This window comes from Trachemys scripta, chromosome 10, assembly GCF_013100865.1.
Source record: "Trachemys scripta elegans isolate TJP31775 chromosome 10, CAS_Tse_1.0, whole genome shotgun sequence".
In the NCBI taxonomy this organism is placed as follows: domain Eukaryota; kingdom Metazoa; phylum Chordata; order Testudines; family Emydidae; genus Trachemys; species Trachemys scripta.
The window spans coordinates 65,601,750-65,617,638 of record NC_048307.1 but is presented as its reverse complement, the minus strand read 5'-3'; the positions used below and the strand labels follow the sequence as shown (position 1 = coordinate 65,617,638).

The window sequence follows — 15,889 nt, the reverse complement described above, 5'->3', positions numbered from 1 at the left end:
GTGCAATTTACAGTCACAGATTAAAGTAACATTTATAAAAATAGGGTCAGATCTTGTAGTCCTTACTAAAGCAAAATGCCTAGTGACTTCAATTACTATCTATTTTTTTATTTTACCCAAATAAGCAATGAATAAGGGAAGCTTTAGCTCACTGTAAAGTGAAGGTTATTGTAAATAACAGAAAGTATAGATTTAATATATCTGCTACTAATAACCACATATATAACAGTGTGTTTACACGAGCCCTTTTGCATTTGTCTATGACTAGCAACCTGATTTAGAACGTGCAATTCTAGAGGTTAGTCCAAATACTTTTAAAATGTAAATGCAGAAATTTACATTGAGGCTTGCTCAGTTTATTTGAAGCTATAACATTTATCTGGGAAATATTGTTTGATAGTATCCAGTACCTGCCTAGAACTTTTTGAATATGAAATGCTACGTAACATAGAATTACATTGATGAGAAAAAATATTCCTAATGTTTGAGTATTGCATAATAGAGTTTATAAAAAAAAATATGTTTTGCTCATGTAAAATAAACTAATAAAATAGCCCTCAGGTCTGAATACCTGCCAAGCAATGTCTTACTAAAAATATACTGTCTGTATTTTACAGATGTTGATGAATGTGAGAAGAATCCTTGTATTAGTGGAGACTGTATAAATAACCAAGGATCCTACATATGCCAGTGTCGTGCTGGATTTCAGAGCACACTAACTAGGACAGAGTGTCGAGGTGAAGTACAGTATTATATACCCAGATGTACTCCTGTATGCACACTAAGGAGGGAAAATATTTATTGTTCTTAAGCAAAATTAAACATATGCATTTAATAAGAACTTTTAAAAATAAATTAAATGCTTGAGTAAAAAATATTCTTTCAAAAAGGCTGACCCAAACTTACCTGATGGTTGAGTTGGTAGCGCAAAGTACTAACTCTCAGAGGAGGCCAGGACTATGAAAAGACATTTGGGCTTGGGAGGAATCTATCTGGCAGCACTACCTCTGAGATGCAAGATTCTTTTTTCACCATTCTCAGACATTCCTGGTCAGTGATGGGATGTGAATTTGGCTTTAAAGGTGGATCTGTTCCCTTGCTAGTTAACTGATAATGAGACACGTCTACTGAGAGAGCATTTGACTACTCTTTGAGGGCATGCTTGGGATATATTAGAGGAAGAGAGCCTTGCAGATAAAATAGGGTGAGTTTTAATGCTCAAGACCCAGATTTGCCTTCATCATATTTCCCTCTTTGTACAGAGAAGAGGATTCCCTAGCCATACACCCACTCTGAAGTTGAGTGCGGCAATGGAGATGACCGAAACCAAAAAGAAAAATGGGAAGGTCTCAAATTCTCCTCAGTCTTCAACGAGTAGCTTTTAATGCCTACTGAAAAGTTCTCATGAAGTGGAAGCCTTTTTTTCTTTATATTAATCTAAAATTATTACCTGGGATAAGAATCTGCCTCATCAACTTCATTTTCACAAGAGTCCTGTGAACTGATTCTTCAACAAACCAATAGAGTACATTTAGTGACCAGGTTGAATGACGTTACAAGGAGACACAAGTGAATTCACGTAAAGTGCAGTTCTGCTCCAAAAGGTGACTGGCTGGGATCCTTGCCACCCCTCCAGCCCTTTTGCTACTACAGTAGGATTAGACTTCCAAGAGGTGGAATCCCTACGAACAGACTCAATAATTAAACCCAGAAGGGGATTGTGAGCAGTCATTACAGAACCTAAGGCTGCAGTGACTGTTTTTAGGGTGAACTATTGTATTCCTTTCTGGGAGGCCAGGATTGGGTGTCCATTCTCCTGTCTCTTAACCCCATACATGGCTAAGCAAAGACCGGTTGCTGACGAAAATTGGGGAGGTAGGCTATGTCTAAACTAAAAACGCTACAATGGCACAGCTGCAAATGTGCCACTGTAGTGCTTCAATGTAGACACTTAACAGAGCGACAGGATGGATTCTCCCACCACTGTAGGTTGTCCACCTCCCCAAGAGGCAGTAGCTAGGCCAATGGAAGAATTTTTCCTACAGCTTCTGTCACCCTAGGACTATCTACACCGGGGGGTTAGCTCAGCTTAACTGTGTCTCTCAGGGGTGTGGATTTTTCATGCCCCTGAAAAGATGTAGCTGTGCAGTGTAACTTTTCAGTGTAGACCAGCTCTTAGTGTACTCTACATTCTGCAATAGGAAAGACCAAATGAAGAAGTGAAGATAATCACCAAAAGCAGTGGTGCCTAAACCAGCAATTTATTATATACGGCATGGGTGAACCTTAGCACCTAATGAGGTCAGAATTGGATACTCTTAACACGATTACACATAGGAGCCTCAAGAAGAAGTAAGTCAGGGCTCTTATGCTTGGTTAAAGATATATTATCGGACACTCAAAAGAAAGCAAAATTCAGAAATCGCAGTGGGATTAGGGGATCAGAGACAGAAGCAAAGAATTAAAAAACAAAGCCCAGAGAAAACATCTGCAAGCAGTCCTAGCAGTGAGGCTCGTGCCCACGTGCCTCATTGCCAGAAAGCTTGAAAAGAAAGCCATCAGCACTGGTGTGGGATTTCCCTTTCTGACTCAAAAGGACAGCAGCAGTACAAATGGCTGTCTGCAGAACAGTCGGGCATGCAGAAAAAGTGCCAATGATGTGCATTTATAGGAATATCTGACCTAAGTGTCTGCCAAACAGCCATGCCAATAGTGTGAGACAATCACATTATGTCGCTCAGTCAATCGGTTAGTGAAGCAATGGTGAAGTTGGACTTCAGGGGATGAATTTAGTCATGAGTCATGTTTGTTAAACTGCTTTAATTTGATTGGCTGTGAATCATTAAACACATAAATGTCTAAAGCCTGGTGGCCATTGCAGTTAATGTGTGGTCACTTAACAGGCCCTTTGCAATTCATCACAGCTCTGCTTGTCTAGCTGCAGTTTTAAAATATGCTGAAACAGGCAGGGCCACATCTAGACGAAGGACTTTAAGGAACAGTTATTCAGAAGTGTGCTTGCCAGAGTGTCTGAAAAAACAGCATTTACGCTTACAGCGGACAACTGCATGTGCAAGTGCCTGTTCAGCCTGCACCTACATATGTGAGTTTGTACAGTTGCGTGTACGCCTTTGCAGGTGCAGCCCTTTCTGAAAAGTCCTAAGTAATTACAGGACATTGATAGATTCCTGGTTCTGAGGTACCATGGAATGAATCTGTGACAGATACGATAATATCCTGCCCAAACCTTATGGAATGAAGATAAATATGATTGAATTAGATTCAGTGCCTTTGGGTATCTTGTATTAAACATGCAATTGTTTGTGTTGTGGGGTTTTATGTAACTTAAGATGTGCTAATGTAATTCCTCTGGTTATCAGCCCTTTGGAGAAGTTTGCATCTAATTCAAACTGGATTCTCCAGGGACCAACACACAAAGAAAGGATTTTTTGATTAAATAGTCTGGTTTTAAACAGGCTCCAGGCTTCTTCCTGATCCAGCAAATGGACAGGACCCCTGGTGCACAGAGGGCCCCAATCCTTAGAAGGACTGGGCCTACAGAGGGCCCCATAAGACTTTGTGCTTGTTCTGAGCTGAGGCTGTGATGAACTTGAAACCACAGGAAACCCCTTGGTGGGATTTGAAGGACTTCTTCTGCTAGAGCCCATTTTAGGATTGGGCTGATCTCTGGTAGGCTTATTAGCATGCATATTGATTATTCTGTTGTTTTCTCTGTAGTTCTTTTACCATAAGAATACAATAGGCGTGCATAGGAAGTACTGTGCTTATAATGGTGGACAATTAGTCTATTGTTAGTCTCCAAAGAGAAAGTAAACAGGCTTGCTTAGGTAGAGTTGCTTGCTTGGATATGACAGTATTGTCAGGGGCTGTGCGGCCTGGAACTACCCTGGTAAGAAGGGAGTGAGGTGCATGTCTCCACTCAGAAGAGGGGACAGCCAGGGGAACCTGAAGCCTAGAGTGGGTGCCCTTGTGAAACCATAGATTTGGGACACAGGTGCAGTTGCCTTAAATTATGACAAGAGTCCCACTGATGTAATTATTAAACATAGCATGCCAGATCCCACAGTACTTACTCAACTATTACTCAGTCACATTCCCAAGAACTTCAGTGGGAGTTTGACTGAGTAAACTCTGAGTAAAAATCAGTGAGGATCTCAAACTTGGGCCCAGTAAAGAGATTTTCCTGAATAAAGTTAACAGCTCTGTGATTAGTGATTAAAACCTAGAGAACTTAATTTAGTGACATAAGGAGGCAAGTAAAATAGCATTGAAAAACTATAAGAAATGTTACCAGGATTAACCGTAAGAGGCATGTGTATCTGGAGTCAGAGAGCCAAAAACTGGTTTTCTAACTTCATCATGTTGTTATGCTGTAAACTTTCAAAGACAAAGAGAAGATGGGTCATGCATGGAAAGGTTAGAAGTTAAAGAACATGCACGGCCCCTTCAGGTGAAAGGCAGCTTTGTGGTTGCTAATAGTTCTGAAAAGAAAAATCAACAACCATGTTATAATTAAAAACTACAAATGGAACAAAACATAGTGTTGGGTCTACTGCCCGCCATCTGCTTATAGGGAACAACAAAACTGCAAAGATTATTTTCTTCACCACGAGTCAGATAGCAGTAGGTAAATAAAAGTGAAGATCCTTAAGAACCTGCCATTATAATTAACTGAGACCAAGCCCCACACTCAACTTTGTACCAGGAGGCTGAAGGAAGGGGCCCAAGGGGCAGGAAAATTCCACTTGCCTCATTTCCTGTCCATCACCCCTGTCACTCTGAGGGGAGGCTTCCCAAGGAATCATGGGGAATGGGATCTGCTGAGGCAGAAACTGTCCATGTGATGATTCTTACCTCTGCTGGTACCGCCATTCCTTGGCAGCCCAACCGTTGACCGGGTTCCCTCTACAGGTGCTCAGTGAAGATAGGTTGCCATGGAAGGGAACTGTGGATTTTAAGCACCATTAATTCTGCCTCAGATACCAACATAGTTAGCAAGGGACATGAGTCTGGAGTGCAGTCTGTTCTCTGCTCATCCCCAAACCCTAGCAGAGCCCTTTTGGTCCTGAACACCTATTGAGGGGCATCTGCAGCATGTCTGGGGAAATGGAGACTGACTGGGTAGTGGAGAAGGCATCTGCACGAGCTGGTTGAGATCTTTGTGCACAGAGTCCCCTGAGTGTAAGAATCTCTGGGAGATGATCCAGCCCTTGATGAAGAACACTGAGCAATCTAAAAAATGTCTAGACAGTCTGTCTCAGCATCTCCTCCCCCCTCATTTGGGAGAGAGGGAGAGTTGCCAGCCTTGTGTGGTATCACTAGGCAGGTCCTCCAAGATCTTGCCAAGGGCCTCCAGCAGAGAGAGGGAAATGAGGATCTGATGTTTTAAATATAAAAATGAGCAGAAAACACATTTTGGGGGTGGGAAAGTCTCAAAATTTCCCACTATATTCCTATTTCATACAGCAGCACCAAAGGACAAAAAGCCTTTGGTTTTATTTAACCTTTCACTTTTAGTAAGTTTAGATTTTAATGAAAACCCTTTTTGTAAGGAACTGAAATGCAGAAATCCACATAGAAACAATTAGAAGGAGCCTGAACCCTATTTTAGTAAGTTACACTCTAGTGTTTTCTGAACTAAGACTCCGTTCCTACTATAAATTTAAATTTCTTTCAAACTGATCATTTGATACTCTTTCTACCTTCTTAATGGTCAGTTATGCAAATCAAACTTTTCCAGGCAAAGGTAATTTTTACATAGAGTCGAAAAACTGGAAAAGAAATCACACTTATAGTTTTGGTTTTTTGCTTGGCTTTCAGATATCGATGAATGTTTACAGAATGGCCGGATCTGTAATAATGGACGGTGCATAAACACAGATGGCAGTTTTCACTGTGTTTGCAATGCTGGCTTTCATGTGGCAGTCGATGGAAAAAACTGTGAAGGTAAGAGTTTTTTCTGAAGTTATTTCCCATCGGTAATTACAATTCCAAGAGATTACTCACTTTAAAAAATAATAAAAAGTCTTTGGGGTGGAGGGAGAGAAGGAGCTGGGAATCAAATTTCTAAATACCTTTTCCTGTGTCTGGGAGGGCAAGTAAACCATCCTTTGCAGCCAGTTCTGGAGCCGTGGCTTGGCAATCGGCAACAGGATGTCTGTCCAGCAAAAGAAATAGTACATACCACTATCACAAAATGTAGAGTTCCTTTGATGGGAGTGGTATGTTTTAGAGGGGAGAATAAGTCACATGCTGCATGATCTTATTGTGAGATTAACAGCATGCTTTAGTGGGACCTTATTGGGCGACTAGCAATGTGCTTTATGTGGATTTAGTTTGGTCCAACCTGGAAAAAAACTAGTTGTTTCAAAATTTGAAAATGTGAACTTAACTGTGTTCCTACCTCATAGACCTATAGTGAAAAAAAATGAAGAATGTTCTTTATCATGCTTCCCAAGGTCCTTGGGAGAGTTCCCAATGATCTATTCGTACGTTAAAAGAATTTCAAGCACTGTTCTTAGAAATGTTTTTGGCAGAATATTATCTCAGTGATTCAGCTCAAAGACTTAATGCCAAAATTCCTGGTTGGGATAGATACACAATTTTTTAAAAAATCATAAATAATTTTGGTCAGACTTAGCCTGTAAGTAAAAAGAAACCACGCTATGTCTAGGAGTATAATTTCTATCCAAGACAGCTGCAAAATTAAGGAAAATAGCATGATTCTGAATATATTGTAATGTCATTATGATCCAGTGATTTTATGTTAGTAGTGATTTTGTTAATCCTTGGTAGAGACAGACATTTTAGGGATGTATATGTCCTGCTCCCTTTAGGTTTAATTTAACACTATAGACTTCTTTTTAAACATCAAATATGTAACTACGTCATTTAAATATAAATGAAAATCCATTGTTACCCAAGGCCTGACTTCTTCCTTTCCCACTAAATTCCATGTGCTAATAAGAACCAGAGCACTAAATATGACAATCTGATAAAACATTTGTCATTCCATTAAGCATGTTGCCAGAATGTATCTGAGTATTGTGTATTGCATCAACTTCTAAAATCATTGCATCTGCTGCACTGTAATGGGTCAAAGTTTGCTCTCGGGGGTGTACACATCCAGTTCTCATAAAAGACAATGGGAATTGTGCTGCATATATATGATTATAAGTGTAGCCTTTTAGATTAGACTGATGACTAGTCCTGATCTTTGATAGATTTAATGGGCCCAGTTCATTGCTGTCTTGCACCTTGCACACTCATTTATACCAGTGCAGAATAAATGCAGAGCGAGTATAAAATGTTATCAAGATACGAGAGAGCATTTTGCACTCACTTTGCATTGATGTGAATGATTGCAGAAGGTGCAGGACAGCAACGAATTGACCCAATTTATCTATCTTTTAATATCCAAATTAATACTTTACTATATGTAAGAGTTGTGGAGAATTTGTCTATTATATTTATAACTTGTGTGTCAGTATTAACCAACAGATTGCTTGTTTTGAAATATTGAAAATAAATGTCAATTAAAATGTTTTTTCTTCATATTACAATCTAGATATTTCTCAGACAATAGCAAAGTATCTTTTATGCCATACAGCTAGGTCACAGAGGATACCCTGGGCTTGTACAGTTCAAGGGTTAGTCAGCAAGTATTGTAATAGGCAACTTGTCACCTAAAGAAAGTGAAGTGATACTTTCATTTTAAATGGAAGCTGATGATCAGAATGTTAGCATCTGAAGAGAGCCCCGTTGCATTTTCCTGTGCAGGTTTGAGCAACATCATAGGGAATCTACGTAACACAAATCTGGGACTAATGGGGGTTAGAGAAGTTTTCACTTCTAACACAATCTTCTCCTCCACCCACCTGTAGGTAGTCTTATCTTAATAACAAAAGAAAAATTGTGATTACTTTTTAGCCTGGAGGTTGCCTATAGTCAAGTTCTCGCATATCTGAAAACCCTACTTCCTCTTCACCAAGGGAGGTTTAAGGTCTCCATTTAAAAAAACAGGTGGCAGTTTCAAATATTTCCAGAGTCCTAAATGTCTTTTTTGTGCTTTTCAGTGATTTCAAACCTATTTCTTCATCTACAAATGATTCATTGCTATAAATATGAGTAATCCTCCACAACGGATTTTGGTTCCATCACCTGTTGATATTTGCCATAGATTCACACAGCCACATGAGAGTTTGGTTTGGCTCATTTGGCTCATAATGTTGAGGAGGTAGTTAACAGAAGTTCTTACTATTTCATCAGTGTGAACATTTGTATCCATTGTGTGCAATTTCAGATATGGATGAATGTAGCATAAGGAACATGTGCCTTAATGGGATGTGTATCAATGAAGACGGAAGCTTTAAGTGCATTTGTAAACCTGGTTTCCAGTTAGCATCTGATGGACGTTATTGCAATGGTGAGTGTTTACAATAGTGATTACAATAAATTAGTGCTTTCAGAGGGCATGTGATTCATATCTCTGTGACAGCTTAAAGAATCACTGAATTTCTTCCTACTCTTCCACCCCACACTGACCCTTGAGACCAAGAAGGATTCAGCAAGTTTCCATCAAATAAGTTCTTTAATCAGTTGGAAAGATCTGTCATGGACCAAGGCAATTTCTCCTCTCCATAGTGTTAGCAACTCTCCTAAATAATCAGTGGGGAAATGTTGCCTGAGCAAAGACTGAAGGATTTGACCCAATGACACTTCTAGTCTTTACCTATAACATCTTCTGCAGCTTGGCGCCCACATACTTTCCCTTTTCTTGTCTCTTCCTGTTCCTCTCTCCTTGGCCATCCAGACATCTTGACTCTCTGCCCTCCTTGGGTCTTTCTCACCCTCCTGCCTTTGTGCTTCCCACCCTGTACAGCACCTCCCAGCAGGGCTCAGCACCTTGATTGGTGGAGACCTAGATGAGAGCACCACAGCAGCTTAATCTTTCCCCTTTGCTATGATAATTCAGCCTCACCCTCACTGGACAACAATGTAACATTCTATTTGCTCACTATGTCATCCTAGTTTCCATCCTGTCCCTTAAGGAACTGGAAGTTTTCTGTGTATAAATCTCATATTTCAACAATTTTTATAGTCACAAAGCAGAAGTTGAAGCAAGGAATAAACAAACACTCAGCCAAGTCACTTAGTTTTTCTTTTTTTAAATTATAAATCTTTTAGCTCTGGGGATCAAGTCAACAATACCCTAGGGTAAGTTTAAAAAAAACTCAGCTCATTGGAGTACACTTTTTTTTTTTTTTTCCTGAAGAGCAGTAATAAAAATCATGGTTTTGATTTCAGTTAATACTGTTTTTTAAACAATCGTTAGTACAAAAGACGAATGAATGTGAATCCATGTCTTAAAGTCTGGATTGGAACCACACCTCGTCTGAGAACTTGGACCCAGATCAGGTTCAACAGATCTCGTAGAGCTCTGAAAAGCTAATACAATAATAATTTGACACCTCTCCTACTGAAGCTGCAAGGCAGATCTATCCAAAATTCAGGAAACTGGATGAGAGTTGCATGTTTCGTGCCAGAGAGCAGCTTATTCTTGTAGAGCCCATATGGCTGTTCAAGATGGTCATAGAAGAAACAACTCTCCACTAATTTCTCAAGCAAACATGTAACTCCCCCCTCAGACACAAACACACACACCTCTGCCTCTGCCCAACTGTCTCCTCAGCCTTGGAGCTTAGTCACTGGCTGGGCCAACTGTAACTTACACAGATGTACAGCAATGCATTTTTTTTTTTTTTGGTTCAGTTTTGTTTTGTTTTTTGAGAATGATCACTCAGCCTCTTTGTGTGTTAGGGCGGCAGAGGGAAGGGTGATAAGGATGCAACTGAGAAGTAGAGGACTAAGAACTCGTCTTTTTCTGTGTCAGGGTCTGAATGGGCAGCAAGAGGAAATACAAACATGGGCAAGACACTAACTGAAACTTAAAGCCCAGTGATAGTTGTCCTTGCCTCAGCACCGCGGTCTAGTGGCCAGGGCCGGCTCCAGGGTTTTGGCTGCCCCAAGCAGCCAAAAAAGAAAAAAAAGCCGCGATCGTGATCTGCGGCGCCAATTTGGCGGGAGGTCCTTCGCTCCAAGCGGGAGTGAGGGACCGTCCGCCGAATTGCCGCCGAATAGCAGGACCTGCCGCCCCTCTCTGGAGTGACCACCCCAAGCACTTGCATGCCAAGCTGATGCCACTAGCAGGGCCGGCTCCAGGCTGCTCTCTATTTGTTGTGGACACACAGCTGCCATCACTAGTAATGTTGGCAGCCACCAGCAATACTATTCCTTCATCTCTGAAAGCAGATGTGGCCAGTAACACTCTATCTGCATCCGCCGTCATCCTAGAGTGATGGGAAGCACTGCCAATGTTTCAGCTGATGAGGGTGCAGAATGGCAATGGAATGTGGGCTCATACACTAGGTGGGTGGAAGGTTGCGATGGCATAAGGTCCCTGGCAGCATCTGCAGCAGAACACCAGTGTCACTGGCACAAAGTTTGTCATGTGGTGCCACCAGCAACCTGAGCCCCTCACAGGGACTTATCCCAAAAGCCCCCATTGACTTTCACTTTCGGCATAACCATCTTAATGTTTTTAAAATTTATTTCTGCAAGGAAATGACATAGATCAAAAGTTCAGTAGATAAATTGACTCATGGTCTTAAAAAATGAACCTGTGATTCTCTGCTTCCCCAACTTCATTTGTGTGCCTGAGGGCCAAACAGCAGTGAGGATCCAGACAAAAAGGTATTCCTGGGCCCAGAGAAATGTTAGTTCTGTGCATCAAAGGGAAAAGGTTTGAAAATTATCCAAAATTGCAGGCAACTCAAATGATTCCTGCTGAAAGCTGGAACACATTTTGCAATAAAATAGCGGGTTTCCCCCATTACCTTTCAACACTCATAGTAAGCCTTGGGCTCTAAGAATGAGCACATAAATAGCCAGGAAAGGTGAGATTGTTATTTGGTCAAAATCCATTTTCACTTTGCTTTCAACTTTATATTCACCTCAACTATCCCTCCTCCCCACCTCCAACCACAGACCTTCCTGAAATAACACTTATTAGCTCCCAGAAATACTTTGTGGCTAAAATTAACATAATTCCCTATTCAACTTCTGTCATCACATTAACAGTTACGTGTGTTTAAAAAAAACAACAACTATGTTTCATGACTTTCCCTGTGGATTTTATTGCATCCTCATTCACTCCTCTTTGTATACACCATTACAGAGTAAATGGTTTCTTTCTGACTAAAAAGTAGTATTTTCAGTAAGTAAGCTTTGAGTGCCAGATTTTTGCACTGCATGCACCTACACAAACACATGTAATTGCAATCCTAGAGCCAGATTCTCTTCTGGTAAATCTCTGTTGAAGTCAACGGTGATACCTCAGTTTACAATAACCGAGAATCTGGCCTCTAATTTGCACATGCAGTTACTATCATTACACATGGAAGTTAGGTATGTGTGCACAGAAACTGACAGTTATGCAGCAAACTGGCTACAGTATTGGTGTGAAATTGACAGGTGTTTAGCCAAACTTGTTAGCGGATCAAATACAAAGGAATATAAGATCTGCAATATACACCATCCCACTCTTATAAGGATCTGATTTGATGCACTGAAAGCTGAGTTTTGAAACATGGGTGCCGGAAAAACACTTTCCTAACCCCTCGTTAGGATACTGAAATTGACCCTTAGTTCCATAAAACTGGCATTTAAGTATGAATAGGGGCATGTACTTGGCTGTCTGAAAAATTTCACTCAGGCTTTAATGAAATAATGTACCCGAAAGGAATGTTACACCATAGTTGTGAGTATTCCCTGTAATACAAGGGACATTAAACTTATTTACCATGACAGTTCCCTTATCTAATATTTTGCATGTTGGGTGCATTGTTCCTGTTTTATACGTTTAATAAATTGTTTCACCTTCAGATCACAAATCCTGCCCTGGTAAGCAGGACTGAAAGTGGTTGTTTAGTGGTCTGTGAAATGAGTTGTTTTCAGCTCAGAATTTAGGGAACTAGCTTGCACATCCAAAAGGCCCTTCACAGTTGGCACTAATTGGCAATCTAAGTGGAAAGGACAAAGACGGATTAGACATGGAAAGTGAATCCTGTAGATAGTTTCTTCAGAACAAGGTTGAGACATGCTAGCAAAGTCAGTGGGGGAAAGCTCACAGTTGTTGGGGTTGTCAGAATGACATCCTTTCACGGAAGGAGGCTGCATAGTCCAGTCAGAGCCGGAATTTGGGTTTTATTTCTGGTTCTGCAATATACTTAATGGGTGAAATCCTGGCCATGTTGAAGTCAATAGGACTTTTGCCACTGATTTCAGTGGAGCTAGCATTTCACCTGATGTGTGTGATTTTTTTGGGGCAGATCACTTTACTTCTCTGTGCCTCAGTTTCCTGATCTTTAAAAAGGTGGTGATAATGCTTACCTGTCTGTGTAAAGTGCGTTGAATTGTACGGAAAGAAAATGTGTTTTATATTCCAGTCTTTATTTTTATGAAGTTATAAAACATTTTAAAAAGCCCACTAAAATGACAAAGGAAAAATATACACATTTGTGCTTGTTCAGTTCTTTCTTTTAAAGAACCCCTAAAAATAAACATTAGCAGAAGTTTAAGTTGATGTTTCATAGAACGTGTATACCTGCTAAAAGGATTTGCTTGTCGTCTTGTCAAGAATAGTCTCCACTGATACACACCGTGGGCCAACTCCTGAAGTTCTGTCTCAGCTTTTACTCCAACAAAACTCTGTGAGAGTGTTGTCTGAGTAAGGACTGAGTGTAAAGTAGGGAAGGAATTCATGATTTATCTGTCTGTTTGAAACAGAACAAAAGCTTGCAAGCTAAATGAAATGAATTTAGCCCATGTACTCAAATATAACTTCTATTTAAAAATATATTTTGAACAAGGAATCCTGGCTCATACAAGCTATGTTTTGTGCCAAACAACACAACCCAAGTAAAACATAGAGGTGTTTCACTCTCAATTTGCACTTTTAAGAAAAAAAAGGAAATCATCATCCATTGTGTATATATAAAGGAGAGTTGTTCTAAAGTGATTATTTTGTAAGTATTATACATGCTTCCAAACAATATTTTAAAACATTCCCTCTGTAATCCCTAATTGTAGAAAAATAGCATGTTCCCTGTGTCAAGAAAATGCTATCTCTGTTAGCAGGATATGCAGTCTATTAAAATGTTTGACTAATTTGACATCCCAACTCAAATGTTAAATAGTTTTAACCTTGTGTTTTCAGTGCTACAGGACTTATTGTTCCATGTGGCTATTGTTGGACAAAGATGATAGCTTGTATTTAACAGTTGTTCAGGGTTCAGTTCATTAAAAAATTCCTTACGAGGCTGGTGTGTAATTTTCCCATTAAAAAGTGTATGTGAAGGGCTGTAACAAGCATCTGATATAAAAACCCAATTGTCATGCAGATCACCACGGGGACATGATGTGTGGGCTGGGCTTGGACGCTTAACATTAAGAAGTGCTCCCAAAAACTGAACCCACAGCAGGAAGAAGAAAATTCTTTGGGGGCCCTGTGAAAGACTAGTCATTGGGGTCAAAGCTTCAATTTGCTATCTGGCCTGATTTCTTACAGCACAAACTAAATGGTAACACAGAAAGGGAATGCCCTGTTAAACACTACACAAGTCCTTTGTCTTAACAGTCATGGTTTCCTTCTTCCTCCAATTATGTTTTTGCATGAGTGACCCCTATTTTGGATTATGCATCTCTTGGGAACATATTAGGAAAATATAGCTCTTTTCACTGGAGGAAAGTCCACGGAGAGCAGGATTCTTTTTCCCCTGAATTTTGCTCTCTCTGCTTCATAGAATGAGCTAATGTTGGAGGGTTTTTTATTTTTAATAAAAAAATTGCACTAATATTTCATTTGGTGAAGTGATGTTTGTTTGTTTGTTTTTATTGAATACATTGAAAATAAGCCTTGCAAATGCAAGTTTCAGCCAGGCATTGAAAATCATTTAATTTAATTTCTAATAAAGTTTATTCTGTTCTTTAACAGACATTGATGAGTGTGAGACAGCTGGAATATGCATGAACGGACGCTGTGTGAACACTGATGGCTCTTTCAGATGTGACTGCTTCCCAGGTCTTGTAGTGGGACTAGATGGACGTGTGTGTGTTGGTAAGACAAACTCATTGTAAGACAAGTCACAATTAACTAAGTTAAAGCATTAAAATTGCAATGATGGACAGACACACCATGGGTTAGCTCATAGCACCTACCACATGACACTGGATTGGTAGGTGCTCCCAAACTAATGAATGTCTTTATTTGTGAGGCTCACTATAATTGTTCACTTTTCTCTATTTTCTTTTTCCTTTCTTTCCTTTTCGAAAAATTTCTCAGGCAAGCTTCTTAGCTGATGTAAATCAGCATAACTCTATTAAAGTCAATGGAACAATATCAATTTACATCAGCTGAAAATCTGGCCACTCTGTTTTAAAACAGATGCATAAAACAGTACATAAGAACAAGTACCTCCCATTAGCACATCACTGCTTTCCTTTAGACAAGAGAGAAATTCTCCCAATATTCTCTGGGATAGTCTTTAGTTTTGTCATTAACATTATAAATAAATGTTATTCTTGATGATATTCTTTAGTTTTGTCATTAACATTATAGATAAAATTTTCCCATGAAGTAAATTTCTTCTATGTTAACATATCATTTTTTTTAAAGTGGAACATGAGAACTTTTCCAGTGTCTAGAGATCTTTCTCTTTGCATACTCAAGAAAAATTGCCACCCATTTTAAAATAATTTGTAGTCTCGTAGATTTGAAAAAAAAAAAAAATCATGACCATCTATAGGCCCCACTCCTGCAAACACAGAAATGCTTAACTTTATGCACAGGAGTAGCTTAGTTAACTTCTTGTTTGTTAGTGTTTCAAGGATCAGGGCCAGAGGTCCTATGTCCCATCTGCTTACCCCTGTTTTTTTGTTTACTCCTACAAATTATGCGAACTTCCAAATGTCTAGCCCTTTTTTTGACCTACAAGTTATCAATTTAAAACACAAGCGTCCATGTTTTTGCTTTTGTGTATATTCTGTGTCTCTAAGGAAAAACAATGAAGTGGCTGCAGTGTGGCTGCAGATTCTCACTTTGTTTTGGAAATAGCTTGTGGGCCATTTGGAAGTTAGGCTGCAGAATGGAGTTGCTTAGCTCAGCATTTCTGTCCTGATCCTTCTATTGCTCAAAATACAAACTCGCTGGGCTTAATCCCTGGTGTTTCACAAGTGATGAATTTGGGCCCAACGGTGCTGGAACAACGCGTATAGTGGAGGTGCTGAGAGCCACTGAACCAAACTGTAAACCTTGTATATAATGGAAACCACTTCAAGTCAGGGGGTGCAGGAGCACCCCTAATTCCAGCACATATGTTTGGGCCTGTATGAATCAGGAACAAATAATACATTTGGATAGAAACAGAAGGAAAACAATTTGATGTAAAGTGAAATCCACCCTCAAAATCTGCGAATAAAGTCGAATATTCAAAAATAACATTGTTTATGTATTTTTTTCCTTCAAAAATGACGTGACACCTCAGAGTGTTGGTATGTGCTAATCTTCATTTCTGGAATCCTGACGTGGGTCAATGTTATGAAAAGTTAATGCCCCTATCACATGACTGACTCCCAAGATTACTGTTAGGTCTTGAAGCCACCCTATATTCAATATTTATATTTATATTACTACAGTGGTTGCCAGTTTAAAATTGCAATGACCATGCCATTAAATAATGATAATTATAATACAGATATACCTGCCCATATACATTCTTCACATGGAAGTTGCAAGATTTCATTAATAAAT

At 39.6% G+C, this 15,889-nt stretch overlaps 1 protein-coding gene across 2 annotated transcripts in view; it reads left to right on the top strand.

Moving 5' to 3' along the window:
- The window catches only part of FBN1 (fibrillin 1), a 213,841-nt gene that overhangs the window by 98,585 nt on the left and 99,367 nt on the right, over positions 1-15,889 (top strand). For both annotated transcript variants that reach the window (XM_034783356.1, XM_034783357.1), the window contains exons 13-16: positions 618-737; positions 5,842-5,967; positions 8,324-8,446; positions 14,075-14,197. In XM_034783356.1, the coding sequence (XP_034639247.1) occupies positions 618-737; positions 5,842-5,967; positions 8,324-8,446; positions 14,075-14,197 (492 nt within the window). The remainder of the gene's footprint in view (positions 1-617; positions 738-5,841; positions 5,968-8,323; positions 8,447-14,074; positions 14,198-15,889) is intronic.